The sequence below is a fragment of the Chinchilla lanigera genome, unplaced genomic scaffold, assembly GCF_000276665.1.
Source record: "Chinchilla lanigera isolate Chin_1 unplaced genomic scaffold, ChiLan1.0 scaffold00038, whole genome shotgun sequence".
Lineage (NCBI taxonomy): Eukaryota > Metazoa > Chordata > Mammalia > Rodentia > Chinchillidae > Chinchilla > Chinchilla lanigera.
The window spans coordinates 9,779,969-9,798,183 of NW_004955439.1; the positions used below are offsets into that span (position 1 = coordinate 9,779,969).

The window sequence follows — 18,215 nt, forward strand, 5'->3', positions numbered from 1 at the left end:
TGATCAATCTTGCATTCTTACATCTGGTAATCTGAGCAACTTCGTTGAAGATAACAATGTATAATATAACAACCACTGTTAATCCCTATCATTTGGTTTGAAACCCTGTATCATTTTTAATGTCCTTGCATTGTTTTGTTTGTATTTTGCTATTGTTCTTTTTTGTACTATTTTCTTTAAAATAAAAATAAAAATTTAAAAATAAATAAATAAAGTTGATCTTATCTTACAAGCAGAGAGTAGAATGGTGATTGGTCAAGGTTGGGCACCACAGGGAAACAAAGAATAGGGCGTGGTTTAATCCATGGACACTAAGTTATTAGTAGATAGAAGCAAGCTCTGGTGTGCTACTGCACAGTAAGGTGACGATAGGTAATGATCACGGACTGTGTGTTTCAAAAAAACTACAAGGTAGGAGTTTAGAAGTTTTCACCAAAAAGAAATGATAAATGTTTGACAAGACAGATATGATTAACCTGACTTCAACATTACACAATGTATCTGTATATCAGAGTATCGCTTATTATCCCACAAATGTACAAAATTTTTATGTTTTTTTATATGTTTTAAAAATAGATTTGTTTTAAAACTAAGCTAGAGATAAAAACATAACATTAATTTTAGTTTTTTTTTATTATTTTGGAATATCCCTAAGTGCTAGATTGCTACATTATCAAAATAAATAAAAACAAGTTCACAATTATTATCTTGTCTCATTTTGTTTCCCAAGCTGGTTTAAAACTTGAGCTCCTCATGCCTCAGCCTGACATCACTGGGATTACAGGCATGTGCCATCATACCAAAGTTCAAATTTATTTTCAGTATGTTATAACAAAACATGACCAGGATGGTTAATACAAACGTCTCACACATCAATAAATTTCTACATGCCAGTTTCCTCATCTAAAAAAGTGAGAATCTTGTCACCAAGTGCCTCTGAGCCTATTATGAGGAAAGAACTTCAACAAATCTGTGTAAATCTCAGTATCCTAAAATGATAAACAATAAATATCAAGCCATCATGCAGCTGTGTCTACCCTAGGACACCAAAAAGATTTTTTTAAAAAGCCTAAGTGTCTGAGCCAGGTTTTTATTCTCCACAAAAGAATTAGATATTTATATCTAGTAGAAGGGACAAAATTGTCATTCTCTTTCTTCTGACTGAAAAAGAAAGAAAACAAGAAGTTCTTAGCTAAGATAGGAATTATTTTTAAGGCAAAAAAGATACAATAGCCAACACCTGTGCTGTACTTTAAAATTGTAAAGTATTTACATACATTAGGATTTGTGATCTTCATGACAAGCTAGTTAGCAGAAGTATCTTTCATCTCAAAACAGTGAAACTCATAGAGACTTTAATGGGCATTCTCAGCCTGTCTGAGATGGTAACAGTATTTGAACTACCCCTTTCCATTAACTAAGCAAGAAGGTCAAACTCAAGGTGAACAATGTATACATTTGAAGTCAGATAGTCTGAATAATTTTCTGGGTTGGAGGAAACTCAGGACTAGTTGATTAAAGTTCTGGACTTTCAGTCTGATTTGTTAAAGTTTGAGCCATCTTCCAATCCAGTCAAGTCTCCCTTTATCTTCTGGGGTTTTATTTATCTTTTCATATAAAATGTCCTCTTTGGAGTGTGAGGACACTAATAGAAGGGATGAGGGCCTTATTCACATTTTTTAACTATAAGAGTTTGTGCATGAGAAGCTATAAACAGATAACTATTTACATGAATTGAGTCAATTCTTCAACACCTATTTTGTGACCTGTTTAGTGCTAGATAGGTGAACATGAGAGAGAGAACTGCACATCGTCATCGTGGAGATTTTGAGCAACAGAGGAAGATGGGAAGCTGTTAATAACTGTGAGGGGATCTCAGAAAAGAGCTGCTTGCTATGGAAGCTAAAACATGGGGACACAGCCCAGTATGGGAGAACAAGGAGGGTCTACAGAAAGCAGAGACAGTTCATCTGCAATGTAAGGTGGGATGGGAGGGAGGCAGGAAAAGAAGGAAGAGCAACTTAGAGCGAGGAGCACATGCACACACGCACTCAAAGGGGAAAACACAGCCCCAAAGGCACATTTTAAATCCTGTATCTTACTGAACCACCACAACTCAGGACCAAATCCAATGATGATGAAGTTTGTCAGGGACAGTGGCATTCTCACAGGTTAAAATTATTTCTTCATGTAGAGAAATCATGTACTCTTTCATCTTAAGACACATCTTCAGCAAAGGTGTTCAGTTTTGCTATAAAAATAGGAAGTGGGTATGTGGTTTTCTGAAACCAAACTAGTAATTTCATAGAGATTCAATATCTTAATTGGTAACCAGCCTGCTGAAGAAACTGGATTTTTGTGAAGCCAGTTGGAAAATGTAACAATTTATTTAGTCACAGCTGTTTTTTTAATAACTGAAAATTTTATAGGTAGTTATAGTTATAATTCCAGTTGTAAATTAAGGCTATTCAGTAGGATTGCCAGGCCAGCCTGAACTAATAGCAAGATCCTGTCTCAAAAAAAAAAGTTACATATGGTGTCAGAATGTTACATGCAATATCCGATGTTATAGAAAACACAATAAATTTTATATATGGGATTAAAATGATGTGTTCTCACAGACTGTAGCTTTAGGATAAAACGACTCAAAACTACCCATATATATCATATATATACTGCCAGAAATATACATGTTTTTGTTATATGTAGACAGATACTGAACAATCACTGAGTAATCCCAATAGGATACCTTTATGTCCTGAATTCTGTACCTACAAAATCATGCTGAAACCCTAACCCCCAGGACCTCAGAATGTGATCATATTGGAAAACAACCTTTAAAGTGATAACTAAGATTTAACAAGGTCATATGGGTAGGCCAAAACCCAATATGACTATGTCCTTATAAAGAGAGGGAGAAATACCAATGGGAGGCTGGCAGAGGAAAGGTCATGTGAGGACAGAAAGGAGGCAATCTCGAACCAAGGAGAAAGGCCTCAGGAGGAACCAAACCTATCAACATGTGAATGTCAGAATTCCAGCCTACAGGATGGCGAGCAAATCAATTTTTCTTACTTAAGCCACCAGTCTGTGGTATTTTTTATGGCAATAAAAGGAATTGTGTCCCCCTAAAATTTAAATGTTTAAGCCCAGCCCTCAATAAGACTATATCTGCAATAGGGCCTTTGTGGAGATAATTAAGATTAAATAAAGTCTTAAGAGGGGGTGCCAAACCCAATACAACTTCTGTCATAAGAAAAGGAAAGGACCAGAGTGCGTGGGTGGAGGAGAGGCCATGCGAGGACACAGCCAGCCCGGAAGACAGGCTACACCAGACATCTAATTTTCTAGTACCTTGACCTTAGCCTTCCAGCATCTAATAATGCGAGGAAATTAATTTTGTTATTTAAGCCACTCAGTGTGTGGCATTTTGTTATGGCGGTCCCAAGGAAACTAATACAGATATATATTTCACAGCCGTAAATACACATGTCCAAGTATCCGGGTGCCCTGCTTGACTGAATATAGTCAAGTTATCTAGATTCCTATTTGAAACTGTTGAGAGGGCTTTTAGCATGGCTTTGTAAATTAGAATTTTTAATAGATTAAAAATGAAAGCACATAATTTATATTTATGCATTAATATCCAGATTTAATCTGGATATTAATTAGGACAAAAGAATTGTTTTTATGAAACAGTGTCAAGGTATGGGAGCCACCAAATTTTTAAAAATGTTTTGGACATATTCACAGGTTGGTTGTTTCAGCTTTCAGAAAGAATGAAGATCCTGGCGTGACAAATCACCTAAGAATATTAAACTTGGACTCCACTGTTTCAAATTAAACTTTGCTCATGTAGCTGTTATATTCCTGTCACTGATCAAGTTACCTACAGAAGCTTTTTGGGAGCTTAATTAAGCCTGATGAATTTACACACATAGAAAAATGAATTCTTTAAATATTTAATCCATTTATGGCTCAAGGCCATAAATGAATATGGCAGTTCCATTCTTAGAAATTAATTACCTTTGAATTAAAGCTTTTTCAGGTGTTTAAGACATATAGTCACACCTCACAGTGTGTAAATTCAACATTTCATCTGTTCACTGAGACGATTTATTCCAAATGTTCTATTCGAACACTCAACCTGAACCAGGAGCTACAGTTACAATATGTGTAATGATCCTTCATCTTAATCTCCATTCTTAGCTTTCCCTCTCCTCCCTGCTCTATCCAGGTGGGAAGGAGTTAAAAGTTAGCCACCCTCCACTGGAAAAATCACCATGCTTTTTCACTGCAACTTTGTTCTCCTTTGCTCATCTCAAGCTTCACCTGCTTCTGAAAACTTCTCCCCAGCACAATCAGCATGGGCCCCTCCCCCTCTCCCATGTCACTGTGGGACACCGGATGTTTTGGGATTTTGCCTAGTTACATAGTGCCTGTTTGCATCCCCGCCATGGAGAAGGCTGTACAAGTCTAGAGGCAATGTTCCTCAAGAGGACAGTCCCAGGAATACGAAGAGAACAATCTGAAAACCACATTAAGGCGCATTTAACACCTTCAGAAACAGTCTCTGGATTCCTACATACAAAAACTGGAAGATGAACTCTATGAGGAGACAGAAAGCCACACAAACACCTGAAGTCACAAAGGAAATCAGTGGGAGCACAAAGCTTGAGTTCCTGGAGATCTGTTACGGTTCAATATCATTTAACTGTTTTCAGTACCTAGGCCATAAAACATTCTGTTTTTGGACTCACCTTCCAAAGAACAATGCTGTGGGGGTGAAATTCAAATTCTCGAGGTGTATTAAGAAATTGGAAGATTATTAAATTAGCTATTTAGTTCTTACAAGTCTCAGTGGAGAAGTTTATCTCCAAATATCATTTTCTAGTACTAGCAATATAAACAGTAACTCAAAACACATTCCCAGAATAATTCATTCAGCCATCTCCCTTTCCTTCCACCACTACCTCCCACACACTTCGATTTAAATATAATTATTTGCATTGAAAATATGATACACAAATGGCATGCTGGAAATTACAGTGCCGGTCTCTTCCAATGTTTTAAAATGAAATGCTTGATGAAAGTACATTTTGTTGTGATGAAAAATAAGAATAGGAAAAAATTAATTAGAAAACACTAATCTCCCAGTGGTTATCCAAATACAAGCAGCCAGCACTGGGCAATAGCCAAGGCCACTAAGACGGGCCCAGGGCAGGGATACCTACCACCTTTTATCATCCCCACATCGTAGCACTTGCGGAGCCGGCAGGCCTGGCAGCTCTTCCTCCTGTTTTTATCAATCGTGCACTGGTTGGTAGCTGGACATATGTAGTCATTATGCCCTAGTAAAAGCAAGAAGACAGAGTTAGTATTATTTCAGGAAACTTAACTGAATTTATAGGGAAACAGCTGGAGGATGCTATGCTTCCACTAAATTGCAGCCTCAGTCCCCTCTCCCCACCCCTTGTCTGCCTGCTAACTGTGAAGAAAACTTTTGCTAGGCTTAATTTCTCCCTCAACTCATTGCTGTAGGGATCCTTTGGGCAAATCACCTTCGGTTCACACCGTCTGTGTGGGGCAGCAAAGAGTGGTCTTATTCATTAATATTTTTTTCTTACCCAGGCCACTTGCTAGAATTGTCAGGGTACAGAACTATTTGAAACCAAACTTTCAGATAGAGAATTTCAAAGTAGCCTGTCACAAGATATAAATTAAAGAATCTTTAATAGTTCCAATAAAGCACAGAATACCTCAGAAGTCCGAGATGGCGAGCCGGATGGCAGAAAGGAAGTAAGTTAGTCTCTCGTTACTTACTAGCAGTACTGCCCATCTCTACACCCAATACTCCTCCTCTCTAACCTAGAGAAGATACTGGTGCACACTACCTAAAATTATTTTAAGACTTTAATTTGAGAATCTATGCCAAGTGTTTGCCGGAGTCCCCTGGAGCGGGCCAGCCCTCAAAAGATAGCAGTTGGCTTTGTAGTCGGTAACCACGTGTCCACTTTCTTTTCTCCCTCATTTGTGGATGCTGTCTGGTTCACATATCTCTTCCTCTCTAGCTTCCACCATAAGCACGTGTGTCCCCCTCCCTCTAACTGCTGCCTTACACCCTGCCCTCCTTCTAGCTGAACTTAGAAACGTCTACGCTGACGACTCTTTTTCTTCATCCCTCCTGCAAGGCTCAGCCCTTGACAATGTTTTCCACCTCACAAAAGAAGCTTCCCTAAGATCCCTGACCATGCTGGTGCCAAATCCAACAGGTATGTTCGGTAGACAGCACAGCTGACCTGTCAGAAGCCACGCACAGCGCCGACTCCTCCCCGCCTCCTGACATCTTCTTGCCTTTGGCTGCCATCTTGCAAAGTCTTCCCGGTGCTCCCTCGCTCTCAGCCTGTGGCTTCCCAGTACTGTCTGCAGATTCGCCTCCCTCCGTCCACTGAACCAGAGCTGCCTGCAGCTCAGTGTTAGGTCCCTTTCTCCTCCTCCTCTTACTCCACATTCTCCCACAGGAGAAGCTGGTCCCTGCCTGTGGCTTCTAGCACCAACCTTCCTCTCTGAGGTCCAGGGGCCTACATCCAAGTCCCCACACAAATCTCCACTCTAAAGTCTTAGAAATCACTTCTCACTTTATCCATCAAAAGAAGCCTAGCAGCCAAGGGTAGTGGCGCACACCTGTAATCCTAGCTCTTGGGAGGCTGAGGCACAAGGAGTACTGAGAGTTCAAGGCCAGCCCAGGCAACAGAGTAAGTTCAAGGCCAGCCTGCATTACATAGTCAGTCCCTGTCTCAAAAAAAAAAACCAAGCTTGGTTTGTAGCATGTGAAACATTGAACTTCACAAATTAATAATTATTGCCATGCTCTTATGTAAGTCTAAATTGTTACACGCCTTAGGAAAATGTCCTGAATTTAGACTAAGGAAATGACATATACTATTCTAAACATGTTTCCCATTCTCAAAAATATATACATATATTCCACCCTGTAGTTCAGAATACAGATTCTCCAATTAAGTCTTTATCATCCCACTTAGCGTAAGATGTGACAGGTAGTAAAATGTTTTAACTCAGAGCTCCTTGGTCTCCATTCAACTTAAGCATCAGTTCCCATAATAATAGGGTGGGGTGGGGACTTGGCAATACCTGCTGGCTTCATAAACCCTGTCCCTCTACCTTCAGACATACATTAGAAAAGTCACTCTATAAACAGGCTTCAGATGAAATCCACATCTGTGTTCTTCCATTGCATAATAGAAACCAGAAAGCCAGTCAGAAGTTGTAAACTCAAAACTTTGGCAAGAGACCATACACTGCTCTAATATCCAGGCATAGTTATTATTTTTAAATTGACCTTATTAATGGGAACAAATTGAGGATGTAATAGGACAAGTAATAAAACTTACATAGATAGATGCTAACTCTAATCAAAACATGGATTCTTCCAGTGCTTGGTCTCCTATAGTGTTTATACAGAATATAGTGACATGTTTTAGCTAAAGAAAAGTGAGTATACTTTAAGTTTCAGAAGAAAATAATGATAACCACTCAAACCAAACACTACTTTGATTCACTTTCTCCCTCAAAGCCAGGTGCGTTGTGAGCCAGAAGAAGATAGGAGAATGAAAGCGGCCCCGGTTGGAGGCCGCTTGGCGGGATCTTCTATGTGGATGGGCCATCCACCCTGGATGGATATCTTTACAGAGCCACGTGAGATTCTTGAACTGACATGTCTAATACATCAAATGTGCTGGGTGTGTGCAGCTGAGTCCAAGCCCTCACAGGAAAAGAGATATACAGCAGGACAGCATTCATATTTAAAACCTGCTGCAACGGTGCTGGGTCCTCTCCTGCCCAAAATGTTGAGTTGAAAAATTGGCAAGAATCAAAATTGAATGAGTGCATATTTGCTATCTATAGTTAAAGCAAACTGTTGTTAGCTAGGGACGCATCTCTGCAATCCCAGCATGTTAGGAGGCTGAGGCAGGAAGACGGCAAGTTTAAACCCAGACTGGGCAACTTAGCAACTTAGTGAGGCCCTGTCCCAAAATCAAAAATTTAAGAGGTGCTGGGAATGTAGTGCTGCTGTGTGAAGGCCCTGTGTTCAATCTCCAGTATAACCAAAAACAAAGTGCTCTTAACACCACTGACAACTATTTCTAAATCTCCAGCTTCTATCAGAAAAAGAGAAAACAACAAAGTAGTTTTTTTATTTAATGGCTAAAACTTAGTTATTGTGTATTATTGAAGCAATTGATTTAAGTTGCTTTAAGAAGAAATTCCTTTTAAATTTTATTATTTGATATTGTGAAAACAATAAATAAAAAATACCACCAAGGTAAAATCAATTTTTTTAAACAATTACCAATGACTTTAGTGAGATATACAGTGTTCTACTGAAGACACTGAAGATTTTGTGTACCTGTGACCAGGTCTGGCCAAGAGCCCCCTCTGCAAAGGCCGAAATGAAGCACCAAAAGCCAAAGCAAAGATGCGATGTCCAGTTGGAAAAATAATCACTATCAGTTCAACCTACCACAAAATAAAAGTGGGAGTTGGGGGTGTGGCTCGGTGGTAGAGTGTTTTGTGGCATGTGCGAGGCACTAGGGTTCAGTCCCCAGCATAGCTAAATAAGTAAGATGAAGTCTGTGGCTGGAGCAATAGGAAGTGGAGGGTGCAGGAGGCAGGGCCACAGTCAGAACCAAAGAGTGAGGACAGAGACTCCTTCGGGCAGGAATCACCCTGGCCCCTAAAGATGGACACGGAACTTTCCCCACAGTGCCTCGGGATTCCTTTGTCTTGATTTTTCCTTCTTCCCTTCCCTTATTTTCTCTCTTGCAGTAGCAGCTGTTGTCATCACTCTGAAAGTCTACATTTGTTAGTTATGAAAATAAACACTGACCCATATTCAGAGCTTCCAAAGGAATCTGGCCTCTAAACATAGGCTGGACTAGAACCAGCAGTGACACTGACAGAAATCTATCCTTGTGGCTCTTTCCTTTGGTCACCCTTTCTCAGTACTTGAGGGCAGTCATCTCAGTTCAGCCTTCATTCCTGAACTTCAGAGCTGATTTTCTGTCCAGATGTGACTCACAGACTCCTCAGGACCAACATGTCCTGGTGGACTGATCGTCTTCCCACGTCAGCAGTCTGGCCCTTCTCACTACCACACTGTGAATCTAATCTAGAGATGTGGGCATTATTGTAGGTTTCCTCTCTTCCTCAGTGGACAGTGGACCTTCCTCCACAACCTGCTACACACACACACACACACACACACACTGATCAAATCTACTATCTCCTAATTTAACCAGTTTTGTCCTACCCCCACTGTCCCTTTCAGAATCCATGCCATCTCCCACCCAACTCATCCCCACAGCCCACTGCATGACCCCTGCCTCCCGTTGTCCCCTACCAACCACTCTCCACAGTGCTGCCAGAGCAACTGCTCCCTCACACACACCATCCTATCTACCCTGACAACATTCCGAGGCACCTCAGAGCCCCAAGGATAAAGTATAAACGCATCCACACAGCTTTCAAAGCTCTCCCTAACCCCCTTCTGTGCCTCTCCCTACACTCTGAGTTAGATCCGAGTTCTACCCGAAGCTCTGTCCAGGTTTCCCCTCACTCCCAGGACTCTGCAGGGCTCTTCTCTCTTGTGACTACCACGTTCCCTACTCTTGTTCCAGAGAGCTCCTCCTCATCTTCAAGTGTTCCTTTCCAGGTACCCATCTCCCTCTGAAGTCTTTTCTGTCCCACCACACCTAGCTTCTACAGTATTGCAGCACTTCCCACAGTGTATATTAATTGCTTGTCTCAATCCTGGGTGGCTGTAGACTTGGCAAGGGTTGAGCCACACCAGCTTCACCTATCGCCACTGATCCTGGGCCCAGCACACTTACAGGTACATAGCGGAGCCAAACCAGCAATGTCAAAGCTCTGGGTCCCAACCTCCCGCAAAATGTCTGTGGAACAGGTGCTTCAAGCAGACTGGGGCTCCATAAAGGAAACAAAGCAATAGCTGCTACACCTCAAGGCTTCAAGACTCAGGTCACTGAGAACAAGACTTGGTCCTCAATGTGGCACAGGGAACAGGAGAAAGCTGAAGGATGGAGGAGCCTGCTCTGTGACGCAGAGTGGGACCAGACACGAGCATACAGACACAGCTCCTCACCAAGGAAAAGGACGCATTAGTGTGAATTTGCTTCACTCTGGTTTCTCCTTTGATGCCCTGCTGATCTCCTAATATGAGTGTACTCTATGACTGCTAAAAATACTCTAATTTTCCTAAAGCTCTTTCTTGACAGAAAAGGGTTCTGAACTGAAATGTTATTCAGCTGCGGTTTGGAAATGTTCCCCCAGGACCCTTGTGTTTAAAGGCTCGGTGCTATTGAGAGGTGGGGAATGTTCAGAAGGCGAGGTCTACAGGGAAGAATTTAGGTCATGGGGTCTGTGCCCTTGAAGGGACATTAGGACCTGGCCCCTTCTGGTCTCTTTTTGCTTCCCTGCCACCCTAGGTGAGTTGCTACTTCCACCTGTCACACTTCTGCTGTGACTGATGTGCTGCCCTGCCACAGATCTGGAAGAAATGCAGTAACCAGCTGTGGACAGACACCTCCACAGCGTCGGCCACAGTCCATGCATCCTCTCTCTGCATTCATTATTACAGGTATTTTGTAACAGTCACAAAAAGCTAGTGAACGCACCCTCTAGTATTCTGCTTATGCGTGCATTTTAATATGGTTCATTTCGCTAAGGGAGATTTCTTTTCATAAGGTGTTTTATTCTTGTTAAAATATCTGCTGCACATTTTTTACCAAATCCTACACAATTAGCAGCTTCTTCAGTTCCTCCCTCATTGCCGTTCCTGGAGATCACGTTTAGCTGTGACTCTGACAGGTCTCTGCTATTATTTCCTAAAGAAAATAAAAACTCTCAGAAATGAATCACTAACAAGGACAAGGTATTACTAGAGGGAAAGGCATATCTTGATTAAGGGTTTCCTTGCACATAGAATATATAGATTGTTCTGGAACTGTCTCATTTTGTAAGAGAAACCTATGTTTGAGTGCCCTGCTATGGTCTAATGTATGAATAATTCCTAACTTTGTGGAGTAAGAAGTTGTATTTGAATGGTGCTTTCCAACTTTCCCTACCTCTGAATGACACATTTTGGAGCACTCCGCAGCTCATAATCTTCCTAAGGAAGCACACACAAACTAATTCATGACCAGAAAACTTCAAAATACATGACATCAACTCTTATCTTATGGCTTGTTTTCTAAGTGATTTCACTAAAAATGCATACAGTTCTCTGAAAAATGCATTAAACTCAAGGAGCCTTTCATGAGGTTAGAGAAAAAGCTAAATATGAAAACTAGAAATATTTGCACCATTAAGGAATAAACACTTAAGATTTCTTAACACATTTAAGCATCTAGCTAAATGTTTATATCTTAAGGCACATAAATCAAAATGAATTCTAAAGGATAAATTAACTCTCCAATGTTTAAGCATCCACACATAAATCGAATATAAGCCAATTGTAGCTAAGGCTGTTAATTGAATAATTCCAACAAAACAACATTTTATTTTCAAAGTCTCCCCCTCCTCCCTCGCTTTGGTTTTCGGAGACAAGTTCTCACTATGTACTTTGGTCTGAGCTTGAACTCAGTGTGTGTAGTCCAGGCTGGCCTGAAACTCACAGCAATCCTCCCGCCTCAGCCTGGGTGCTGGTATGACAAGCATGCACCTGATTAAACCATAAGTTTAGCTAGCATCTCTAAAGTGGCTAATTTTACATTCTGCTCTTTGCTAATGACTTTCATTGAGTATTTACATAAAATTAACAACAGTTTATTATAATTCAAATTATTCAGGAGTTGTGCTCAAATTGTTTAACTTGCCAAAAAGATATCAAATCTGGATTTATTTTCATGTGTAAGTGTCAATATGTGTTAAATACATTGTTAAATACAATGTGAATAAATACAATGTTAAATTTGATGTAAAATCTTCAGATCTCATATATATTTGAACAAAGGGAAATCTGTGACATTTTAGTTTAACAGTAAGACTATACAGCCGTTGTTCCATGACTTACAATGAGGGTACATTCCAATAAACCTATCATAAATTAGAAATATCATAAGTCAACGATGCATTTAATGCCCATAGTCTACCAAACATCCTAGTTTAATAACAACCCATTGCAGAGTTCCAGTTGTTAATCCAGTGATCACATGGTGGCCTGGGAGTTGTGGCTTGCTGTCCCTGCCTAGAATCACAAAAAAGTATCAGACTGCATGTTGCTAGTCAAGGAAAAATTAAAATTCACAGATCAAAGAGTTATTGTTTTCATGCCATTGTAAAATCAAGATATCACAAATTGAATGGTCATCAAGAACCATCTGTATTATTCTTTAGGTGTTAAGACCCAAAAACCATCAAAACATGGTCTGAGCCTTAACTGTTGAGAAAACAGCAGGAATCTACTAGTGATCAGTTACTCAAAGTAGCAACTAGCCAGTTCTGAGCAGTAGCACCCCTGAGTAGGGGATGTTCCTTTTCTGGCTTGTTCATTTCACATCTGTGCTCCTTTCCTGCCTGGGGCCACTTTCAGGAACTTATCTCTAAAAGCCGACCATTTTATGTAGTGAATTTATGTGCCAGGTGTGGTGTAATACATGGATCGCTTCATTTAATCCCCCGAAAATTTATAAAGGAGGGATTATATCAGTGCCCCCTTCACAGATGTAAAATGATGGTACAAGTTTAAGTCTTGCTCAAAGCTACACAACAAGCAAATATCAGAGAGATTTTGTACCAAGGTCTGTCTCATTCCAGTGGTTGAACTCTTATCCATGCTAACAATTTTCATACATGGAAGGTTCAACTCCTCCAAAGAACAAGATCTTCACTCAACAGTATTTACTTTCTAGATGGCAATTATAGTAGCACTCTCTGCAACTATCTGATTATTGAGTATTCTGATTCTTAGAAAACTCACACATAAAGTAGAAGTGAAGAGTAACACAGTCAATCCATTGTTACAGCCTTCTAATGGACAAGATAAGCACAAAGGCTAATGTTGAATTATTTGGGAAAAGAAATTTGACTTATATCAAAGGAATGATGTGTATGGTCTAACTGCCCTGATAAGTCCACAAAGGAACAAAAGCTTTGCCCTATGTACTAGTTTCCTTTCCACTGCTGGGACACAATTTAAAGGAAGAGAAGGTTATTTTGTCTTATGGTTTCAGAGATTTCAGTCCATGGTTGGGTGACTCCAATGCAGGAACGTTAGGATGCAAGGACATAGCATCCCGAAATCACAGTGAGTAGGAAGAGAGCCACAGAGACAGGCTGGGGACAGGAATACACCCTTCCAGATTATGCTCCCAGTGACTACTTCCCCCAGCCAGGCCTCATCTCCTAATGGCACTTCAGCTATGAATTTGTCAACGGATTAACTTATCAATGAATTTAGTGCCACCATGATCCAACTGCTTTCTGAAAGCCTCACCTCTGAACACATGAGACTTCGGGGAGACACTGTAGATCTAAACGATAATACCCTCTCTTAAATGCTGAGGAGAGTATGGGCTTCCTACATCATCTGCATTCACACCAACCCCCAATTCAGGAATGATGCTTTATCTTGGTAACATCATGCACATTATTCACTGTCATCAAAGAAAAGAAGTTCTGTGGGAGCTGTCAGGTGGAACAGAAGTCCAAACAGTGATGGTGGGGGCTGTCACCAGCAAAAAGAAGAGGAAGACTAGTGAACGATTTATTATAGAAGTGAGACTTCCAAAGGTTTTTAAATGACAGTGAGAATGTACAACTGTCATAAAGTATGAAGGATTAAAAGTATTCACAGTTATGCCAAGGGAAAAAGTCATACCAAAATATGTACTAACCTACCTTGAGTAGTAAAGGAGATGAAGCAGAGAGATGTGAAGAAGTTTTAAAGGGATTTGACAGATAGTTAAGGCTAGCTAAGGGGAGGAGGAGGAGGAAGTTGGAGAGTCTGATGGTTTGTGCCAGATGTCTTAAAAACTGTTCTTACCCCTAATGAGAAAGAAGATCTGATTTGGGAGTGGAGGTAAGGAGAAGAGATACTGCTGTGGTTCAAATGGAAAGGACTCAACAAATGCTATGGAATAATTTTAAACAATTTTAGATCTTATGGTTTAGAACTAACATGCCCCCCCAGAGTCTCACATGTTCAGAGGTGGGAATTTCAGAAGGCAAATAAATTAATCCACTGAAGAGTTCATGGCTGAATTTGCTGTTCAGAGACAGAGCCTGGTTGGAGGAAGTAGGTCACCAGGCACTTAGAGTGTCTTGTAATGTCCCAGTAATGTACCAACTTACTGCTCAGCAGGCCATTGTAAATGCAGTACTAAAGGTTGGAAGTTCAAATAAAAATGAAATTGGAGACCAAACTTATCTTACAATTCAACTTTCATGTATATATTTGAAAGAGTGGTTAGGGGTATACTTCCATGTCAGAGTCTATGCTTAGCCTGCAAGAAGCCCTGGGTTCAATTACCAGCATTAAAAATTAAAAAAAAAAATTGCAAACAGGGACACAGAAACATATGTGTACTGTATATCCATGTTCCTAACCACATTACTCACACTAGTCACAAAGTAGAAATAACTCAAATGTCTAATGACAGATAGATGGATGAACAAAATCTGATATAAACCTATAATAGAATATTGTTCAGCCTTAACAAGGAATAAAATTCTGACATATACTACACCATGCGTAAAATTTGAAGTCATAATGTTATGTGAGATAAGCCAGACACAAAGGAACAAATATATGATTCCATTTACATGATGTACCTAGAATAATCAAATTCATAGGAACAGAAATCAGAAGCATAGTTACCAGGAGCTGGGGGGAAGTGAGTGGGGAGACCCTGTTTTATGGACCCAGTGATGCTGTTTGGGAAAATGAAAAAGTTCTGGTTGCACAACATAATATAAATTAACTCAGTGCCATTTAAAAATGCTTAACATAGTAAACTCTGTTATGCACATCTTGTCACAATTTTAAAATATGAAGTTGGAATTCTGACAAGTAGCTACACAAGAAAGGGCAGGAAAAGGGACCAAAGTCAAAGAACATGAGTTGGCCTGTTCTGATTTCCTTCCATGCAACAGTCTCTGGCTTGAGAACTGGCTGGTAACAGGGGCCATGTGTTTCCCATGGACCAGGTCCCATGTTAGGTGACTTCAGCTCTTCATCCCAATTAATCATCATAAGGAATGAGGAAGGTTTCTCTATCTCCTAGTTATAGAGGTCAGAAACTGAGGCTCCAGGAAGTTGACTGTGTTCAGGCTCACTTGGTGAGTAGATAGCAGACCCATGATTGAAATCTAGGTCTGTATCATTCACAAGTCCCTGGTCTACAGGAATACTGCTGTGGTTCAAATGGAAAGGACTCAACAAATGCTGCCCCAGAACACATAAATACTAAGTCAGACTTTAAACTATAATAAAAATATGGTACACTAATGGAATTATATATCACTGGGAGGGGGTTTCAAAATCAGCAATATAATTATTTCCAGGACCTGTGATTCTCACCATTCCCATATTTGTAGCTCCCAAAATATGAAGGGTGAATCACATGAAAGGTCTTCATCATATAAGATATGCATTATAAAAATCTTTCTGGAAAACCTTTCAGCATGCTCCAGCATAACACAGGAGGAAACACAAGCAGAAAGCAAAGTATTGAAGAAATTAACAAGGAATTTATATCCTATGGAAGAACAACTGCACTATTATGCTTGGAAATAAATTTTGATTCAGATATTAAAGCAAATACTCTCCCATTTATAGTCAATGCAATGAGCCAAACAAAATGAAATAGAATTTGGCTGTCTTAGTGAGTACATTCCTAAAAATCCAGTGAGGACATTCAAAGTGCCATGATTTAAACTATTTCACAACCACTTCTGTACGTAATGGCATGCAAATAAAACAGCAAGCTTTAATCACACATCCCAAATTACATTTTTGCACCAGTTAATTCTAGTTAATGTTATCAGTAACAACCACCTCCTCTAACTGGCATTTTACTTGTATTTTTAAGTAAAATAATACAAAATATTATTGGTATCTAGGCATAATTTCAAAAGAAGATATTTCTTAAAAAGGAACTCTAGGGAAATAATCATCCTGGAAAGTTTCTTTTTCTAATGAAAACAAAGCAAAGAGGAAATCCTCTTTGCCCTCACAAGACCCCAGTCTGCTAAAAATTTTGGCGAGGACAATAACATGATCCATCTTTTTGTACAGCTTCTAGATTCCATCGGCAAAACCACAATTGTTTTAAGTATCTGGCAGAAGATCAAACCAACAGCTGCAATAAAGGAAAACATAATAAAATCAGAGACCACCATCTCATTGTGACACTCAAGAGACAATAAGTGGCTTTCAATAATGCTTCTCAGGGCTCCACAAAGAATCCAACACTGTTCTACAGCCCAGAAGAGGACCTTCTGAAATTGCTCCTCCTGGACAATAGATAAGAATCAAACAAAGAGGACGGGCGTCTGACAACTGGTGTGATTAGTTCAATGGTGAGCAGCACTTAGCTCCCCTCTGGACCTCCCCCCTTTGCTCTGTTCAACTGTTTCTAAAAAGTTCTCCAAGCTTTCTTCCAATTTGGGCTCCTTTAAAGTTCAAACCTTGGTTCCAAAAGTAGTAGAAAAAAATTTCAAGCCGTTCTGGCTCTAAGCTGACGAAGCAGGAAGAGGAAAATGGTCTCACAATCAGAGCAAGACAGCAAAGCCTAGACACTGTGAGCCAGACTCTGCTTCCTACCTCAGATCTGCAGAGTCAGGAGCAAGCACCTTCTCCCACCCTCCCACTCTGGGATCATTTCCAGGTTTTGGGAGGTCAGCAAAAATCTTGTGTTGACTCAGATCTGGTGTGGCTTACAATACGAGTGTCCTTCAAGCTGCCACAAATCAGTGTTCTCTTGTAAAGTTCTAACCTTTTAAGTGCTAAATAAAGGATTTCACCTTTTTTAGATTACCCCAAAGTTCATTTCCTCCCAGGCATTGTGATAAGACTCATGACAGAAGAGCAGGAGCTCTGACTACTGGGCGCAGTGCTCCTCCAGCATGTCTGTAATGAGTTCAGTCATCACCACCACACCCATGCTTTTTTTAAAAGTTGGTTTAAATCCACTTGAAAAGTGAAGAAACAACTCAAAAGATATCAGGTTTAGAAATGACTACAAACCAACTTTCTCAGTTCAGATAACAATTTGCCTAACTAGTACAAATAATGAGTACTGGTTTTCATTCCTTTATTGCCATCAGCAAGGCGGTTGCTGGATAAAAGCAAACCAAAGTTATGCATAAGGAGAAATGTTATGCATATATTTGTACTTATTTGCACAATAAATTTAACCCAAAGTAACATTATAGCATGAATTTCATAGTTCTCATAGCTGGGGACCATTTCTTCAACACATGCTGCAATAGCCGTGCAGCTTGGCAGACAGCAGAGTGAATACTAGATGCTCAACCAGCAAAAGCACAAGGAGCATGAAAATCCACACTTCCTGGGCATCCAGATCACTGTCCTGCTGGAAGAACTGTCTTGGATGAGCCTCAACACAGCAATGGAAAGGAGAGCCCTCATCCCCCCAGAGCGTTTGGTCTCAGACTACATTCTGTCTAGTTCCCATTCTGGTGGATCAGAGCAAAAGATCTCAGAAAAAAAATAGTGCCTCCTTTTCCTTCCCTTTTCAGAAGCAGCCTGAATCTGCTATTTCATATTTGCTGACTGCACCTTCGTCCTTTGCTATGAAAGGAAAGATAGGAATCTGTTGATCATTAGGGCCCATCTGAACTCTAAACCTCCATTTTTCCCTTTTCTCACTCTCCCGAGGTCCATAATTCCTTGCTGGCTTCTTGACATTGCGGGTTGGTGAATATTTTATTCCTTCCAAAGAGTAAGCAGTGGCTGTACCCAATTGCAAGAATAGGGGCATATTTAGGGCATGTTACAGTGTCAGGAGCACTAATTCGGGTTTCAACCCTAGACCCCATACAATCTCAGAAGAACCAGGAAACACCACTGGTCTCTTGATATCTCTAAAAATAGCTGCCACGTGGCCCAGTCATATGTATGTATGTGTGTGTGTGTGTGTGTGTGTGTGTGT

The 18,215-nt window shown here is 40.2% G+C and overlaps 1 protein-coding gene across 3 annotated transcripts in view; it reads right to left on the reverse strand.

Annotated features, from left to right (window-relative positions):
• The window catches only part of Esr1 (estrogen receptor 1), a 364,976-nt gene that overhangs the window by 191,338 nt on the left and 155,423 nt on the right, over positions 1-18,215 (reverse strand). For all 3 annotated transcript variants that reach the window (XM_013517315.1, XM_005390574.2, XM_005390573.2), the window contains exon 4: positions 5,235-5,351. In XM_013517315.1, the coding sequence (XP_013372769.1) occupies positions 5,235-5,351 (117 nt within the window). The remainder of the gene's footprint in view (positions 1-5,234; positions 5,352-18,215) is intronic.